Source organism: Equus asinus, chromosome 4 (assembly GCF_041296235.1).
Source record: "Equus asinus isolate D_3611 breed Donkey chromosome 4, EquAss-T2T_v2, whole genome shotgun sequence".
Taxonomy (NCBI): Eukaryota; Metazoa; Chordata; class Mammalia; order Perissodactyla; family Equidae; genus Equus; species Equus asinus.
This window is the reverse complement of record NC_091793.1, coordinates 94,192,040-94,208,913: the sequence shown is the minus strand read 5'-3', so window position 1 is coordinate 94,208,913 and position 16,874 is coordinate 94,192,040. Positions and strand designations below refer to the sequence as shown.

At 41.4% G+C, this 16,874-nt stretch overlaps 1 protein-coding gene across 1 annotated transcript in view; it reads left to right on the top strand.

Moving 5' to 3' along the window:
* Positions 1-8,677: 8,677 nt before the first annotated feature.
* The window catches only part of STAM2 (signal transducing adaptor molecule 2), a 42,401-nt gene continuing 34,204 nt past the window's right edge, over positions 8,678-16,874 (top strand). The window contains exon 1 of the mRNA XM_014831231.3: positions 8,678-9,071. Coding sequence (XP_014686717.1) covers positions 9,032-9,071 — 40 coding nt within the window. The 5' untranslated portion in view covers positions 8,678-9,031. The remainder of the gene's footprint in view (positions 9,072-16,874) is intronic.

Below are 16,874 nucleotides of genomic sequence, written 5' to 3'. Positions count from 1 at the left end.
TGTACTGGGAGGCTCTGGGGAGAAGAAGAAGAAAAAAAGATTGGCAACAGATGTTAGCTCAAGGCCAATCTTTAAAAAAAAACAAAAGGAGAAAAAGAAAGATTTTAAAAAGATAGGATCTTAGGAGGATATAGCTGAGTACAAATATTGAATAAATTCTGAATACTAAAATTAGGATGCACTCTTTAAAACTTTTTAAAAGAGATAAGTTTTAGGATAACTAAAAATGACTTCTCCATGGCATGTGTAAATGTAGCTATGTATTGCCTTAAAGTGATGTTTTAAATCTCAGATGCATGTGGAGATTTGACCTGACTTCAGTGACCCGCCTGGATAACTGCTCTTCTGACTGGACCTCTACAGGGATCCACGGAGTTCTGGTCACTCCGGGCATAATAAACATTGTTGAATGACCAGCACACACGATAAATACATACTATCTTTACATTAAAACCAAAAAGGAAACAGTTATTACATTCTCCTGATGAAGAGTATTAATTTAAAAAATAAGTGGATGGTTCACTTTCACAGGCAAAATGAATTAGTCAACAACTACTTTTTATTAAACTCAATGTAGAATATATAAAAATCTGGTATATTATAATAAGGTATTATTCAGAGGACTTTTAAAAGTAGATAGAAAGGGCAGTGTTTTTAATTTTGGCCAGATTAGGTCCCTGAAGTTTGTTTCACAGTTTGCCTCCATGTTTTACAAAGCTTTGACAATTGATTCCGGCAGTGAAGCAATGTCGCCCCCTACTGTGCAGAGCATGGTAATGATGATGATAAAGGCAAAAATGAATAATCCGCCACTTTTAAATAAATTATAAAGTAAAAATTAAGCTAATTTTTGGTGTAAACATATTACACCGCCCTTTCTTTGTATTGCCAGTAAACAGAGTTACTGAATAGAGTCCACCGATTCTGCTAGAAGTCCCAGAAGCTAGGCTTTTGAAGCTGTGGGTTTTTAAGACTACCTTTTTCTCAGTATTTTAAAACACATGCACACAATTTCCTGAATTTGTACATCTTTTTTCTTCTCCAATCATTTTAACATGACCTGTTAATTTTATATTATTTCTGGTTATCCTTTACTTTTCCATAAGCTTTTGTTCAAATGATTTTTTTCTAGACTCTCCATAGTTTTTATTGTTTTACTAAGGATTCAACCTATCTAATTTTTGAGAGTTTAGTTTGAGCTAAGATTTCTCAATTACAATCAGAAGCATTCCTAATACCAAATGTGTTGGGCTAACTACCCTCAACCAGGTAACTAAAATATTTTAAATAGGTATATACCAAAATACCATTGGTCTATATGGACCCAACACTTGGTATTTCTCTATTTTTTTCTATGTATTCTCTCCCATTAATCAATCATAAATCACCCTCCCCGTCTGAGTATAACTCACTTGAGGGCAGTTATATCATTTTCATACCCCCGCCACTAGTATTTTGCAAATAGTAGGGACCCAGTGTTTACTAAATGAAACGTGAAAAGTGCAATGTGCCTGAAAAATGCTTTCATTCATTCTGCCCGAGTGGAGAAGATAAAGTAACACCAAGGTAGAAAAGAAAAAGGTAATAAGTATTTTATTGGATATCTGGGCACTTTGTTCTTTTCAGCCAACTTCTGGAAGACGGTGGTGGGGACAGGAAGGTGAAAGGAGTGGATCAGAGAGGTAAAGGACAAGTGATCAATCAAACATAGGGTTATTCAGTGGGTCTCAGTTCACGCTCCTATAAGAAAGTACCATAACTGGGTGGCTTATAAACAACAGAAATTTTTCACAGCTCTGGAGGCTGAAAGTCTGAGATCAGGGTGCCAGACCGTCGGGTTCTGGCGAGGATCCTCTTCTGGGTTGCAGGCTGCTGACTTCTTGTATCCTCACGTGAGGGATACAGAGTGAGCCAGCGCTCTGGCTCTTCTTGTAGGGGCACTAATCTCACTAATGAGGGCTCCACTCTCATGACCTAATTACCCCCCAAAGGCCCCACCTCCAAATATCATCACATTAGGGGTTAGAATTCAACATATGAATTTTGGAAAGACATACACACACACACAATTCAGTGCATAATGCAGTGTGTATAGTATTCTGCATAGTGGGCTAATTGCTTGCGAAGGGCACAGAATTAAAAAACCACACAGATCCTTACATTGTGCTCTTAGGGAGTTACCACTATCACACGAGGCAGGTTAGAGGAACATTAAGTGCTAAGTAGTGCAATGTTGACCATCTGTTCAGTGAAAGTTTCAGAGAAGTGGAAGACGTGGATTGGACCAACTGAGGAATACTTCTGGAGAAGAGGGGTGTTGAACTGGATCTTAAATTTCCGGATGTGAAAAATGAAAAGAAGAAAAGATGAAGATAGGTGAAAGACGAAAGCATGCATTTTTTGAAAGTATCATAAGTACAACTAACACAGACGAAGGACACTTCCATTTCTCCTTTAACTGATTTTCACAATGTTGTCTAGTGCTGCTTTAACATGCTAGCCACTAGCCATCTGTGACTGTTTAAGTTTAAATTACTTAAAACGAAAGTTAAAAATTCAGTTCTTCAGTTACACTGGCCACATTTCAAGTGACCAATAACCACAAGTGGCTGGTGGCTACTGTATTGAACAGTGCAAATATAAAACACATCCATCATTGCAAAAAGTGCTTTTTCTAAGAACTATAATAAGACTACTGAGCACTTATTAGATAAACATCTCTCAGGATCCCACTTAATCTTTGTAGCGAAGTTACAAAGTATGTAGTTACAGATAAGAAAGCTGAGGTTCCTAGTACTTAAGTATTTTCCCAGAGTCACACAGTCAGTGGCAGGGCTGTGATTTGAAATGTCATCTGATTTTAAAAACTGATGCTTTAAGCCATGGAAAATAAGGTTACTGGGTAGGGAAAAATGAGTTCTTTACCAGAGGCAATGACATAGCAGATTGAACGTTTTGTGGCAGGCAAAATCTAGTAGGTTCTCGAGTAAGAGAACAAAACCATAAAGGGGATGCTTCAGGATAATTAAGTTGGCTTTCTGTGCAGGGCTAGGCTAGCCCATATGTTGTCTTTAGAAGAAAAAGAACCCCTCTCTGGAAGGGACGCAGCCTGATGGGCTCATGACTTGGTTAACAGAGCGTGAAGTAGATCCCAGCCGCTTCTCACTCCCCACATTGGGTGTCCTTTAGCAAGGAGAGAATTGGAAGGCATGGAGGAGATGAGAGCCTGGGATATAACGGAGGGGATGCCAAGGGGAAGGTGGGGGTGGGGACAGCAAGAAGAAAGTTTAAAGAAAGAAGTGAAAAAATTAGTTTTAAAAAATTGGAGGGGACGGCCCGGTGGCGCAGTGGTTAAGTGCGCACATTCCGCTTTGGCGGCCTGGGGTTAGTCGGTTCGGATCCTGGGTGCGGACATGGCACCGCTTGGCAAGCCATGCTGTGGTAGGCATCCCACATATAAAGCAGAGGAAGATAGGCACGGATGTTAGCTCAGGGCCAGTCTTCCTCAGTAAAAAAGAGGAGGATTGGCAGCAGATGTTAGCTCAGGGCTAATCTTCCTCAAAAAAAAAAAAAAAAATTGGAAAAAGAGGAGCAGAGTTAGAGCTTATTCTAAGGTTTCTAGTCCATTGGTCCAAGACATTGTGGTACCTATGACAGAAAAGAGAGAAAAAGAGAGCCAGCTTCTGGTTTCTGGTCCAGCTTCTAAGGAGCTTAGAAGTCATTACTTTCACTCACATGGCAAGAAAAAGAAGCTGAACCGAAAATCAGAAACTCTTCTTAGATCCATTAGAGAATACAGGTCATAGGGCAAACAGCAGTCCCCAAAATTGGAGAGACACACAGGCAGATGTAGAGAATCCCAATTTACTGGAGCAGAAACCTCTGTGGGAACCAGTGCTGGGGTAGGAAAACCTTAACTGTAATTGATGAATTGCCGGAGGCTCAGTGTGGACAAGACTGAGACTTAAAAACTTCAGGCGAACCCAGTAATAGGGAGGTCCCCATATTTTTGTGAGTTTTACCTCCAGGATCCCTGCCAGGTTCTCACAGTGAAGAACAAGAAAATCCCCTTGTGCTTCTGGCAGGGGGAAGGGAAAAGTAAACTTTTTGAAATAAGCCCAGAGCCTTCTGTTCTTCTTAATGAGGCCTGATCTCAAAAGAAATTATTTTATCAGAGACTAACCAACTGGAGTTTTGCCAGAGCCTAACCAACGTGGGGGAGGGGAAATGCCCAACTCCAGCCCCCTCTAGCCTCCCTGTCTCACCTAAGAGGGGAAGGGGTAAGCCTGGAAGCACTTGTGAAGGTCACAGCCCAGAGGCACAAGCTTAATAAAGACTGAGACCTAATCACAGGACTATGGAACACTTTCCCTCTGCCAAAGCCTCACCACATCAACAGGGCTCCTGTATAACATCAGCGGACTACAACTGAAAGAACTATGCATCTACACCTTATTTAAGAAGCCTCTCAGGAACCTAAAGACAACAGGGGAGACAAAATCAAGGACACCAGAGGAAATTTAGCCTCTGACACCTACAGCTACAGCAAACAGCACACACAGCTGAACCCCTAGCCAGATAAACAAGCACCAGAACTAGACTCAGACATGGCGGGGATGTTAGAATAGTCACACCAGGAATTTAAATCAACCGTGATTAATATGCTAAGGGCACTAATGGAAAAAGTGGGCAAGATGCAAGAACAGGTGGGCAATGTAAGCAGAGAGGTGGAAACTCCAAGAAAGTATCAAAAAGAAATACCAGAAATCAAAAATACTGTAACAGAAATGAAGAATGTCTTTAATGGGCTCATCAATAGACTGGACATGGCCTGGCCGAAGAATCTGTGACTCAAAGAAATGTTTAACATCTGGGCCATATTGGAATCTGGTTGTGATGCTTGCTCTTTAAACTGTTTTGTTTTGTCTTTTAGTATGACTTGTAATTTTTGGTTGAAAGCCAGACATGATATTCTGGGTAAAAAGAACTGAGGAAAATAGGCTTTAGTGTGGGGTTTTATGTTTATCTGGCTAGAGGTTAGGCTGTGCTCCACAAACAAATTACTAAATTGGGGACTCTGGAGTGAGGTCCAGCAATGTGTGACTTTAATAAGTCTTCCGGGGGGTTCTGATGGATGCCAAATTTTGAGAACTACTTTTGTAGCATCACAGTTACTAAGACCATGGTAAATCAGGGCGGGGTACAGATAGAAGGGAATGCACTGGCTTCTAGAACAGCTCTAGCATTTGAGAGAGATGAAGACAATTATAAGGACTGTGGAGTTGGTTGGTGGTTGTTAATTACTATTAATCTGCTGCACAAAGGAAATGACAAGCTCAAGTTCGCCAACTATCTACTCAAGGCACATCGCGAAAGCTAGAAACCTTCTATGGCAGCCTTTAAAGAGACCTTCAAACCAGAGTTCCTTTGAGAAATGGTTGATTCTAAGACTGGAGCAGAATATATACAAGATGAGTCTGGAGCATCTTGCAGCACCAGAAAGTAAAGAAATGCTCAAAAAACGGAAAAAAAAGAGATAAGGACACATCAAATGGACATGGAAGTCAAGTGAAAGAGCTCCTAATGACCAAAGCTGGAACAACTTGAGCAAAGCCACACAAGACGACAACAACAAAATGTATTATTGGTTTACAACTCAAAGTATAAAATAAATATACTTGCATTCATACTGATATATATAAATATAAATAAACAATAAATAAATAAATGGGATAAAAGAGACAAATTTTCCTTACAGAAGAATTCCAATAGTATATTTAGATACTCCTTTCTATAGAAGGTGAAGCTTAATTCTCTTCCTTCCCCTTGAGGGTGGCCTAGACTCAGTGACCTGCTTCTTAAGAATAGAGGAGGGAAAGGGAAAAATATTAACTTTAAAGTGGAGGAATTTGGCAAATAGTACATTTACCAAGAGCTGAAAGTTACTGTCACCAGGTATCACACAGATATCATGTAGCCGCTACAATGATGTGATGAGGACACTTCACTTCTGTGGTATCCTCCCAGAACCTGCTAATACCCATCTAAGCATGAGAAAGATATCAGACAAACCTAGATTCAGGGACAGGCTACAGGATTATCTGGTCAGCACTCCTCAAGATTGTCCAGGTCATGAAAAACAAGGGAAGACTGAGGAACTGTCACAAACCAGATGAGACTAGGGAAATGTGACAACTAAATGAAACGTGGTACCCTGGTATGCAGAAAAGAGTTAACATAGCAGGCCTGAGACTGCTATTCTCAGCAAGGCCTGCTTGCAAGGTTGGTGGCCCTTGACTGGCATCTGGGAATTTAGATTTTGGGAGAGTTCCCACAATTCCCTGATAAGAATGGCTCATGGTGCCTAAACTGTTTGTACAAACAATGTGGTTTATGCTGAACACTGGCTTTCCTTCTGGGAGTCTGAAAATTTGGGTATGTGTTAGGTAGACAGTGCTTGTGTGACTAGCCCCCAATAAAAACTCTGGACATTGAATCTGCAATGAGCTTATCTGTTAGACAACATTTCACATGTGCTGTCACAACTCATTGCTGGAGGAATTAAGCGTGTCCCATGTGACTCCACTGAGAGAGAACTCTTGGAAGCTTGAGTGTCCAGACTTCACCCAAGGTGCCATTGCCCATTGCTGATCTTGTTCTGTATCTTTTCTTTGTAATAAATCATAGTCACGGTGATGCCTATATGCTGAGTCCTGTGAGTTCTAGTGAATCATTGAACCTCAGGGTGGTCTTGGGGACCCCTGACACGTTTGCATTAGATCCTGGGAAAAGAGAACATGAATGTGAACACTGGTAAAATCCAAATAAAGCCTGAAGTTTAGTTAATAGCAATGAACTAATGTTGGTATCTTTTGAAAAACGTACCATGGAAATATAAGCTGTTAACAAGGGGGAGGAATGGGGTGAGGGGTAAACGAGAACTCTCTGTACTATCTCTCTAAGTTTTTTATAAATCTAAAATTATTCCCAAATTAAAAGTTTATTAAAAAAATAACAACCCAAATGCTTTGGAAATTCATGAAAAATAACATACCACTCACAGAGACTGAGTACACACGCAGAAAGGTAAAGATATGTAGATGCTTGAGTATGCTTGCCATTAAAGATGAGGAGCTAAAAGAGTCTCTAAAATGTGAATGCTTTCCAAAGGAGAATCCTCAGTGCTTTGCTGTCATCTCAATACAAGCTCCTCTACAATCTCTCTTCCTATGACTTTCCAGAGCTGTAACAGCCTCCTAAACTGTTCTGCCTCGGTCTGCTTCTTCATATACATCATGCACACTGATGTCAGATTGATATCCAGAAACTCTTTTTAGTATACTACTCTGCTGTTCAAAATCATTAAATGATTATCTAGTGCCTTATACGCTAAAATTAAAATTTCTTATCTTGCTCTTCCCAATGTTTCCTATTACTTCTATCTAGCTTTGTTTTCCGTTCCAACACTAAGCCTAAATCCTAGATAAATCCATCTAGAAAGTCCCAAACATATCTTGAACATCCTAGGCTCAATGTTTTTTGAAAACCAGCTCCTTTCACATGCAAATGTACCTTTCTCATTGGTGCACCTAGCTTTACAGCATAAAATGCAACCACCTTTCTGAACTATTCTGTGTCCTTGGATTCTCTTTCCTATATATCGTCTTTATAACAGAGGTCGTAAAATGGTTTTGTTTGACTCGTTAAAATATTGAAGCAATTGTTAACATTTATAAGTCACTGAAAATTGGAAGCTCTAGTAGGGTCCACACTTCAACAAATGCCTGAAGTTTACTAGTAGCTGCCATCTTTAGATACATGCTGCTGGACTGGATATTCACGGCTACGTGGCAAAAGTATTTACTGAGCACCTATTACTTGCGGGACACTGTTGTAGGTGCTGGGGACACACCAGTGAATAGAACTGATCGTGGAGTTTACATTCTAAAGAGGGGAGACGGAAAACATATTAAGTAAATTATAGATTAGGAAGTGATAAATGCAATGGAAAAATAAAGCACGTTGAAGAGGGATAGGGAGGATGTGGGTGGGAAGGGTGCTTGCACTTTTACATTCATCTAAATACCTGCCTGGCTCCTAGGCGAATTTGAGTTTGTGACCCTTATTACACATCAGGGTTGTCACATACTGTCATGTGTATGTTACACGCTGCCCCTATAAAACTGGCAGCAACTTGAAAGCGTGCCTCATTAGTCTTCGGATTCCCAGAGTCGAAGAGTGTTTCCCCGGCGAGATCGCGACGGAAAGCGAAAAGTTAGGAGTCCCGACAGAGCCATGGTTACTTCGACCACCGCTTTCCAGGACGGTTATTCTGGGGTTTAGGCGCCGAGGAGAGCGCAACGCTGAGAGCGCCCGAGAGCAGGGCCAGACCCTCCGCCGACTCTCAAAGCCATTTCTGCGCTGAGGCTCCATCGTTTCCAGGGCAACGAGACTGTGACGCGAAGGCAGGCGGGAGGCCACGGCCACGAGGGACAAACCTGCAGTTCAGGAATACACCAAATGAGCGGGAACTGGGCCTTCTAAACCGGCCCCGCACGCGGAGAACACCGGACGACAACGCCCCCTGCAGGGCCGCCGCCGGGACTGCACGCTTCCGGGCTTCTGGCGTCGCCCACTACGAGGCAGACAACTTCCGGCCCCGAAGGTCCCCTGCTCCGTGGCTTGCCGGGGTCCTAGCGATGGGAAGGTGGCCGCGGCGGTCGCCTGACCTCTACGGCGGCCTGGGACAAGGGCTGCTGCCTCCTCCCGGCGGACGGCGGTGACAGAGACGCTGAGAGGATGCCCGTGGCTGGCGGGACTTTGTCCCGGGACGGGGCTTGCGGGCGGCGCGCGGGGGCGGCGCGCGGACCCGGACTGGCCCGTCAGGCGGGAGCCGGGCAGGTGCGGTGGCGGAAGGGCGAGGACGCGGTCGGAGCGGAGCCGTCTAGGAAGCCGCGGCCGGGTCGCCCAGCCCGGAGCAGCCGCCGAGCCTCAGCCGGACCGCAGCGACGAGGGCTCGGGTGCCGGCGCGATGCCTCTGTTCACCGCCAACCCCTTCGAGCAAGACGTGGGTAAGTGCTGCGCCCGGGCGCCGGGCTGCTGTTTGTTGTGCTAGAAAGTGGGCGGTGGCGACTCCGGGGACTGGAAAGCCCAGCAAAGGGCGAGAAGGGGGCGGCGCCGCTGTCTCGCCGCCGGGATTTTTCAGGGGACAAGCTCGGCGCGTCACTAGCGGCCTGGCAGTGCCTCCTGCCCACCTGAGGTTGGGGACCCTGATAGAGGTCCGTTCTTCTCGCCAGGCGCAGAAGTAGGGAAGAGCCTGGGGCTCCCTGGAGACTGGACTAATTAAGCAATTGTGGAGTTGATGATACAAACTTCCTGCTCCTTCTTGAGCTGGTTAAACGCTCCCCTTCTCCCTTAGGAGATGAGGCAGCAGTGGAGACTCTGCTGTCTAGGGCAGCCCGACACTAGAGCCCTCGACTTGCCCCCATTCAATAGGAAAAACCTGTTCCATATCGCTTATATGCAAATAGATCCAAGTCCTGATCACACAGCGTCAGCATTTATTTACAGTGGTTGGAAGCATTACTCTCTATCCATGGATGGCGCAAGTGCTACGAGATGTTCTGTCTTAAGGGTATGAAAAGGCAAATCCTAGGATATCAGAACAGTCCACAACAACTCATAGTATTTTATTTGTCGGGGTCGTAAGAGCGCTGATGTCTCTGACTATGGAGTGACGAAAAGATGGGCGGGCTGTGAGAATTTATTTGGGGTATTAGAATAACAGTAAAACAAACTGGCTGAGTAAACATTTTTTAGCAGTAGTTAGCAGAACCCTAGGCAGAGTTTTAGGACTTTGGAATGAAAAAAAACGCCTGCTGAAAATTGCCAGTCACACAGAATACTGCACATCCTAGTAGTGAACCACCTGTTTCATAGTTAAAATTTTCTAATTACGAGGAGACTCTAGGAAGTACTCTGTTTTGGTATATTATGTGATCCCTGCAGCGTGTTCAGAAGTCAAATATGATGTATGTTATAAGCCCCTTCCTTCCCAGAGAGCTAAGAAATTTTATATCTTGACCCTTAGTCTTCAAATATGTCACACGGGTGACTGGCATAAATCTATAGGAAGCATCACCTTGAGGCTCGCAGCCTCTGCTTTTGGAATACCTAATGATGTCTTCCTTTGTCACAGTGAGATACGTACTTGTTAACTGCTGTGGTGAAGACTTTCATGTGTCCTCGTGAAATAAAACAAAGGGTAAAATAGAATAAGACAAATGATTTTCAAACTTAAAAACTGTGGAACTCCTTTTTTGCAAGGGACATCTTGCTTTCAAGGGAGATCTTTCAATGGGAGAAAGCCCATTGTTTTCTGAGTGAAAGCTTCTCTGGGAGAAGTGGGCCTAGTTGCTCAGCCTGTTTGGTTTTTCTAAACCTTCCCCCAGGCTTCTGAGGTCCCTGCGTGGTTTAGTCATAGCCTAGCACCACCCTTCAGACAAAAAATACTGCTATGCATAGATCATTTCATGGACAGTGCCATCAACCAAAGCATCAAGTACTTATTTGTTAACTCAAATAAGTATGACTGAAGTCAGCATCCAAAAGACAGCTTAAGGGTGAAAGAGGGAGTTTGATTGAGGCCCGTTGGTAACTTCTTTTAGACCAGTGAGTGGAATTGATTGAAAAAGTGGAATGAAATACTAAGTTTAAACTGGCCTTAAACCTGTATCGTAGAATAGAAACTGTATATTGCATTTTTCAGAACTTAAAGCTGCTTTTAATTTGAAATAGTTACGTAGTACAAGCAAGTTAATATTTAACTTAAGATGTCTACAGGAATGTTCCTTGCAGTGTCATTGTCCATTTCACCTGCTTTCTTGGATTCAGTCGAATTTTTATTACCATTGTTTCTTTTTTTGTCATACTTCTGTTCATCTTTCATTCAGCACACATCCATTGAATGATTACTGTGTATCAGACATTGTGTTAAGTTCTGGGGACACAAAAATTTAATAAATAGGCGGAGTTCCTCCCCTCAAGGAACTCTCAATCTAATGGAGGACATGTACACACATAAAAAGATAAGTGTAATATAATGTGATAAATATAGTACTAGAAATACCCGAGATGCTTTACGTTCTCCCCTTATTTGGAACAACCATCTCCCCTGCAGAGACGACAAGGACCTTCGGGCAGACCCTGTAAAGGTGTTGATGCTATCCTCTCTCTCTCCCCACTTTTCTGACAGCACTTTACCTGGAGGAAGTAACCACCTATTACTTTATGTATGACACGGTCATTTCATACTTAAGGGCCTTTAGAGATGAAACTACATTCCTTTGGTAGGTTCAGAGTTTCACCAGAAGGTGAGCAGTCTTTGCGACATTCATGTGGGGAAGAAATCCTTTTCTCAGACCCAGAGACAAGGCTGTAGTGGGTCAAGATGTCTAGGAAGGCTCCCCTCAGTTGATAATTGTATCTCACTTGTCAAATGGAAGCAGGCCAAAGGCTAGGCGCTTAGGAGCTCTGGCAAATTGCTATTTTTCCTTGGAGTCAGAATCTACAAACCCTGAAGGGTATGCTAGGTATGGTAGTGTTAGAGCTTTTTAAATATTCATTGGATTTCTTCAAATCTGGATTTATCTTTTGTTTTTTTCAATAAAATTCCTTTAAAGCTATACTGAGAAAAAGAAAGAAAATTTCTCCCTTCTCCTCCTAGCCCATCCCAGGCCAGAGTCATAAAAGGGGTGTGTGGGGTTCTTGAGGTGGAACCTGGTTGGGGCAGCCTTCTTAGGGGATTCCAAGGGGAAAGTGGAACATGGGGACAGAGACAGAGTAGGAAGATTTAGTGGTTAGTGTTAAAGGGAACATGTCATTCCCTTATGTTCTGTACCAGTTTTTCTAGTCTCACTGTGTTGGTTCCCGAGTCGTGGTTTGTTTGTTCTGCTCTCTAACTCCAGTTCTCATTTGCATATCTTTTTTCCCCTTCCTCAAGCCACGCAGTGTTTCTTGCTGGTTTCTGCCTTTGTGCCATTTACTATTCCCCGATAGACTTCTGCTTTTTTCAGCAACCTTGTTGGTATCTCCTTCGTTGAAGATAGCTCATATTCTACCTCTACAAAATTCTTCTGACACAGTGGATTGAAGTGTGAACTTTTTTTTTTTTTAAAGATTTTATTTTTTCTCCCCAAAGCCCCCCAGTACATAGTTGTATATTCTTCGTTGTGGGTCCTTCTAGTTGTGGCATATGGGACGCTGCCTCAGCGTGGTTTGATGAGCAGTGCCATGTCCGCGACCAGGATTCGAACCAACGAAACACTGGGCCGCCTGCAGTGGAGCGCGCGAACTTAACCACTCGGCCACGGGGCCAGCCCCTGAAGTGTGAACTTTTATCTTAAAAGGAGACTTTGTTAAGTGAAAGTTGAATGCATGTATTGCTGTGTCTTTCGCTTGTGTTGTGTTCGATGAACTTGACAGTGAGGAGCTTGGGGCCTTTCAGTCATGGGATTTTTTTCTCCATGAAATTTTATAAGAAACTCTACTACAAAAATAGATATTGATAGGGGCCGGCCCGGTGGCGCAGCAGTTAAGTTCGCACATTCCGCATCAGTGGCCTGGGTTCCCCGGATTGGATCCCGGGTGCGGACATGGCACCGCTTGGGAATCCATGCTGTGGTAGGTGTCCCACATATAAAGGAGGGGAAGATGGGCATGGATGTTAGCTCAGGGCCAGTCTTCCTCAGCAAAAAGAGGAGGATTGGCAACAGATGTTAGCTCAGGGCTAATCTTCCTCAAAAAAAAAGATAGTGATAGCACTCCAGTAATACAAATTTACTTTATATGTTCAAATCTATAACATTTACATTCTTACTGAGTCAATTCTTGAACACAATAAGGTTGTTACAATCTTTGCAAAAAATTAGAATTAAAAAGAATTTTTGGTTATGAATGCGAATGATAGCTTTAACAGCCAATTTTTTTCTATACTGTATTTTGCTTATGTGGTACCAAAAATTCTAAGGCTTTCAGATAGTTACAGATTTTAATTAATGTATTTTGTAATTTTTTACACTATGAAATATTTTTAGCTTAAAGTACAAGATATAACATAAACTCCTTCCTATCAGCCAACTCTGTGAATTCCTAATATTTTGCCACACTTTATTCTTTTTTTTAAGAAAACATTTATGATATTTATTATCTAGTTGAAATTATCCAGTATATTTAGTAGCTATCTGATCCTATTCTTTTTCCTCCCTTCTCAGAGTTAAACACTCTCCAAAAAGATATACACTCTATTTTATAATGTTTATACTATACATATTAATATACTATATGTATCGTTTTGTATATTTTTATTATTTTATTGAGGTCATAATAGTTTATAACATTGTGAAGTTTTAGTTGTACGTTATTATTTGTCAGTCACCATACATATGTGCCCCTTTACCCCTTATGCCCACCCCTCAACTCCCTTCCCCTCTGGTAACCACTCATCTGTTCTCTTTGTCCATGTGTTTGTGTACCTTCCACATATGAGTGAAATCATGTGGTGTTTCTTTCTCTCTCTGGTTTATTTTGCTTAACATAATACCCTCAAGGTCGATCCATGTAGTTGCAAATGGGATGATTTTGTCCTTTTTCATGGCGGAGTAGTATTCTAGTTTGTGTGTGTGTGTGTGTGTGTGTGTGTGTGTGTGTGTACACTACATCTTTTTTGTCCATTCATCAGTCAGTGGGCACTTGGGTTGCTTCCACGTCTTGGCCATTGTGAATAATGCTGCAGCAAACATAGAGGTGGATAAGTCTCTCTGAATTGATGATTTCAAGTTCTTTGGGTAAATACCCAGTAGTGGGATAGCTGGGTTGTATGAGGCTTCTATTTATTTATTTATTTTTTTGGTGAGGAAGATTGGCCCTGAGCTAACATCTGTTGCCAATTTTCCTCTTTTTGCTTGAGGAAGATTGTCACTGAGCTAACATCTTTGCCAATCCTCCTCCATTTTGTATGTGGGATGCCACTACAGCATAGCTTGAGGAGCGATGTGTAGGTCCTCGCCCAGGATCCGAACCTGTGAACCCCGGGCTGCTGAAGCAGAGCACGCAAACTTAACCACTAAGCCACTGGACTGGCCCCTCTATTTTTAATTTTTTGAGAAATCTCCATACTGTTTTCCAAAGTGGCTGCACCAGTTTGCATTCCCACCAGCAGTGTATGAGGGTTCTCTTTCCTCCACATCCTCTCCAACATTTGTTGTTTTTTGTTTTGGTGATTATAGCCATTCTAACAGGTGCAATGTGATACTGTAGTTTTGATTTGCATTTCCCTGATGATTAGTGACGTTGAACATCTTTTCATGTGCCTGTTGGCCACCTGTATATCTTCTTTGGAAAAATATCTGTTCATATCTTCTGCCCATTTTTTGATCGGGTGTTTTGTGTATTTTTAAACTTCATAAAAATAGTGTCATTCTTTGTCATTTGTAACTTGTCATTCAGCATTTTTTGTGTTATTCATATTGCTGTTTTTAGCTCTAATTCATTAGTTTTAACAGTTATATGGTATTCTGCTCTATGAATATACCACATTATTTATCTATTGTCCTGTTAATGGAGATGAAGTGTTCTCCAGTTTTTTACTGTTACAGACAGCACTGCAATGAAAGTTCTTATCCTTGCTTTCTTGTTCACATGAGTGAGAGATTCTCTAGGGATTGTATCTTAAGGGGAAACTCCTTATTAAAAGAGTAGATAGTGCAAAGTTGCAAAATATTATATGGTGCAGAATTGCCCTTCCTAGTACTTGTGGGAGATTTTACTCCCACCGGCAGTGGAAGTGACTCCCTTGTTGTTCCACATTCTAACACTGGGTATTGTCACATTTTTAAATTTATGCCAATTTGAGGGGTGTGAAATAGGGCATTGTTTTCATTTCAACTTCATTGCTAGTAAAGTGAGCATCTTTTCATATGTTTCTTGGTCATTCTGTTTTCTTTTTCTAAAAATCACCTGCTTGTTACTTTTACTTATTTTTCTGTTGGATTATTTTGTCGTACTGATTTTGAGAGTTCCCTGTACATTCTCTACTAATCTTTTGTTGGCTGTGTGAATTGCAAATATATATCCCAGTTTGTTGCTTCTTTTTATTTCTGATGTCTTTTATTGTTAAAAAAATATAGGTTTTAGTTCAGTGATATTGTCTTTCTCCCTTGATTCCATTTTTCTTGTTTAAGAGAGCCTTCTTTTCCCTGAGATTATAAGGATCTCTTTATATTTTCTTCTGAAAGTTTTATTAAAGTTTTAATTTTCACAGTTAGGTGTTTAATCCACCTGGACTTGATCTTTGTGTAGGGTCTGAGTGAGGATTTGAGTGAATAATCAGTCGATAATAGACAATAATCAGTTGTCTGATCACTTATTGAATCGTCTGTCCTTCCCCACTGTTTTGGAACTCTCTCTCCTTCGTGCAGTGCATTTCCTTCCCTGAGGCCTGTGTCTGTGCTTTCTGTCCGTCTACACTATTCTCTTTATCTGTCCTGCACCAATACCACATTCTAATCTCAGTGGCCTTTATCGGTAGTAGGGCAAGCTCCCCTGTCTTGTTTTTCTTTGTTTTGCTAGTCCTAGCTGTTTTTGGCCTTTGTTCTTTCTTGTGGGTTTATGATCAGATTGGTAAAATCATAAAAGGGAGTTTCTTTTAGGGTCTTTTAGGATTTAAGAGAAAAGACATTGTAATTTATATTTCTGTTTCCTGTGAACTGATGATGTTGATAATTAAGAATGTACTTTTTTATTCCTTGATAGTAACATTTACTTCTAAGCTTACTTAGATTATAGTTTGAAAGTAACGCGAGGGTAAGAGAATGATTTTTCTACAAGTGAATATACCACATAATACTGTAGCAGCGTGTGTCTGTGCTGCTTATTTTGTTCAAATGAAAGGACCACAGAGGTGTGCTGAGCGTTGAAAGAGCAGACCTCATTTACAGGGATGAAGTGCAGCATATCAGACTCTGGTTACTTGACAGCTGATGGTTCTAACCACCTATTACCCAGATATCAAAACTGAGGACTATATCATTTCTTTATCTCCGCTTATTCTTTTTCCTCCTTGGTTGCCTGTGTCCCCAGATGTAACCTTCTCTTTCCCCCTCCCCTTGGCTTTTCACTGTGTTTAAGTTATAAAGTTTTTGCTCACAATCTTTTTCCTGTTTCAGATTATCAGTCAATCAGTAACATTTGTCAAACCCCCTTGGTGAGAATGTGTTTCTAGAAACCTGAAACATTTTGGTATTGATCATTCTTTTCCCCAATCCTTTTTTTTTAGGACTGAGTTTCGCATTAGCTTATTGGCATCTTCAAGTCTTCTTTTGGAGTAGTAAATATTGCTTCCATCTTTTAGACTATTCTACATTATTTTCTTCTTTCTTTCTACTTATTTATTTTTTATTGAGGACGTTATTTTTCTTAGTGGACCCGTAACTGCCTATACTTAAAGAACACGCACCTCTCTGTTCCTACAACAGCCTCTGGAACACTTAGGTTTCTTTACCACTGAGACTTGTTTGTGACACCTATCACTGTCCCATTACAAGGAAGACTTTCTGTAGTTTCCTGTAGTTAAAGAATGTTGAGAACTGAAGATCCCATGAAGTAGTTACAGTTCTGACTGACTTTTAATGCAACCTCAGAGGTTGTGTTTAATACATCTCGTATAAAAGCATCAAGAGAAATGATGAAGAATTTTAAAATTTTATTATGCACAATATCCCTATTATTTAGTGTAATTTATAAATGATAGTGGCATATAGGATGAGAAAATTTGTTCATTAGTAAAATTTTTATTGCAATTGAAAACTCACAAACTC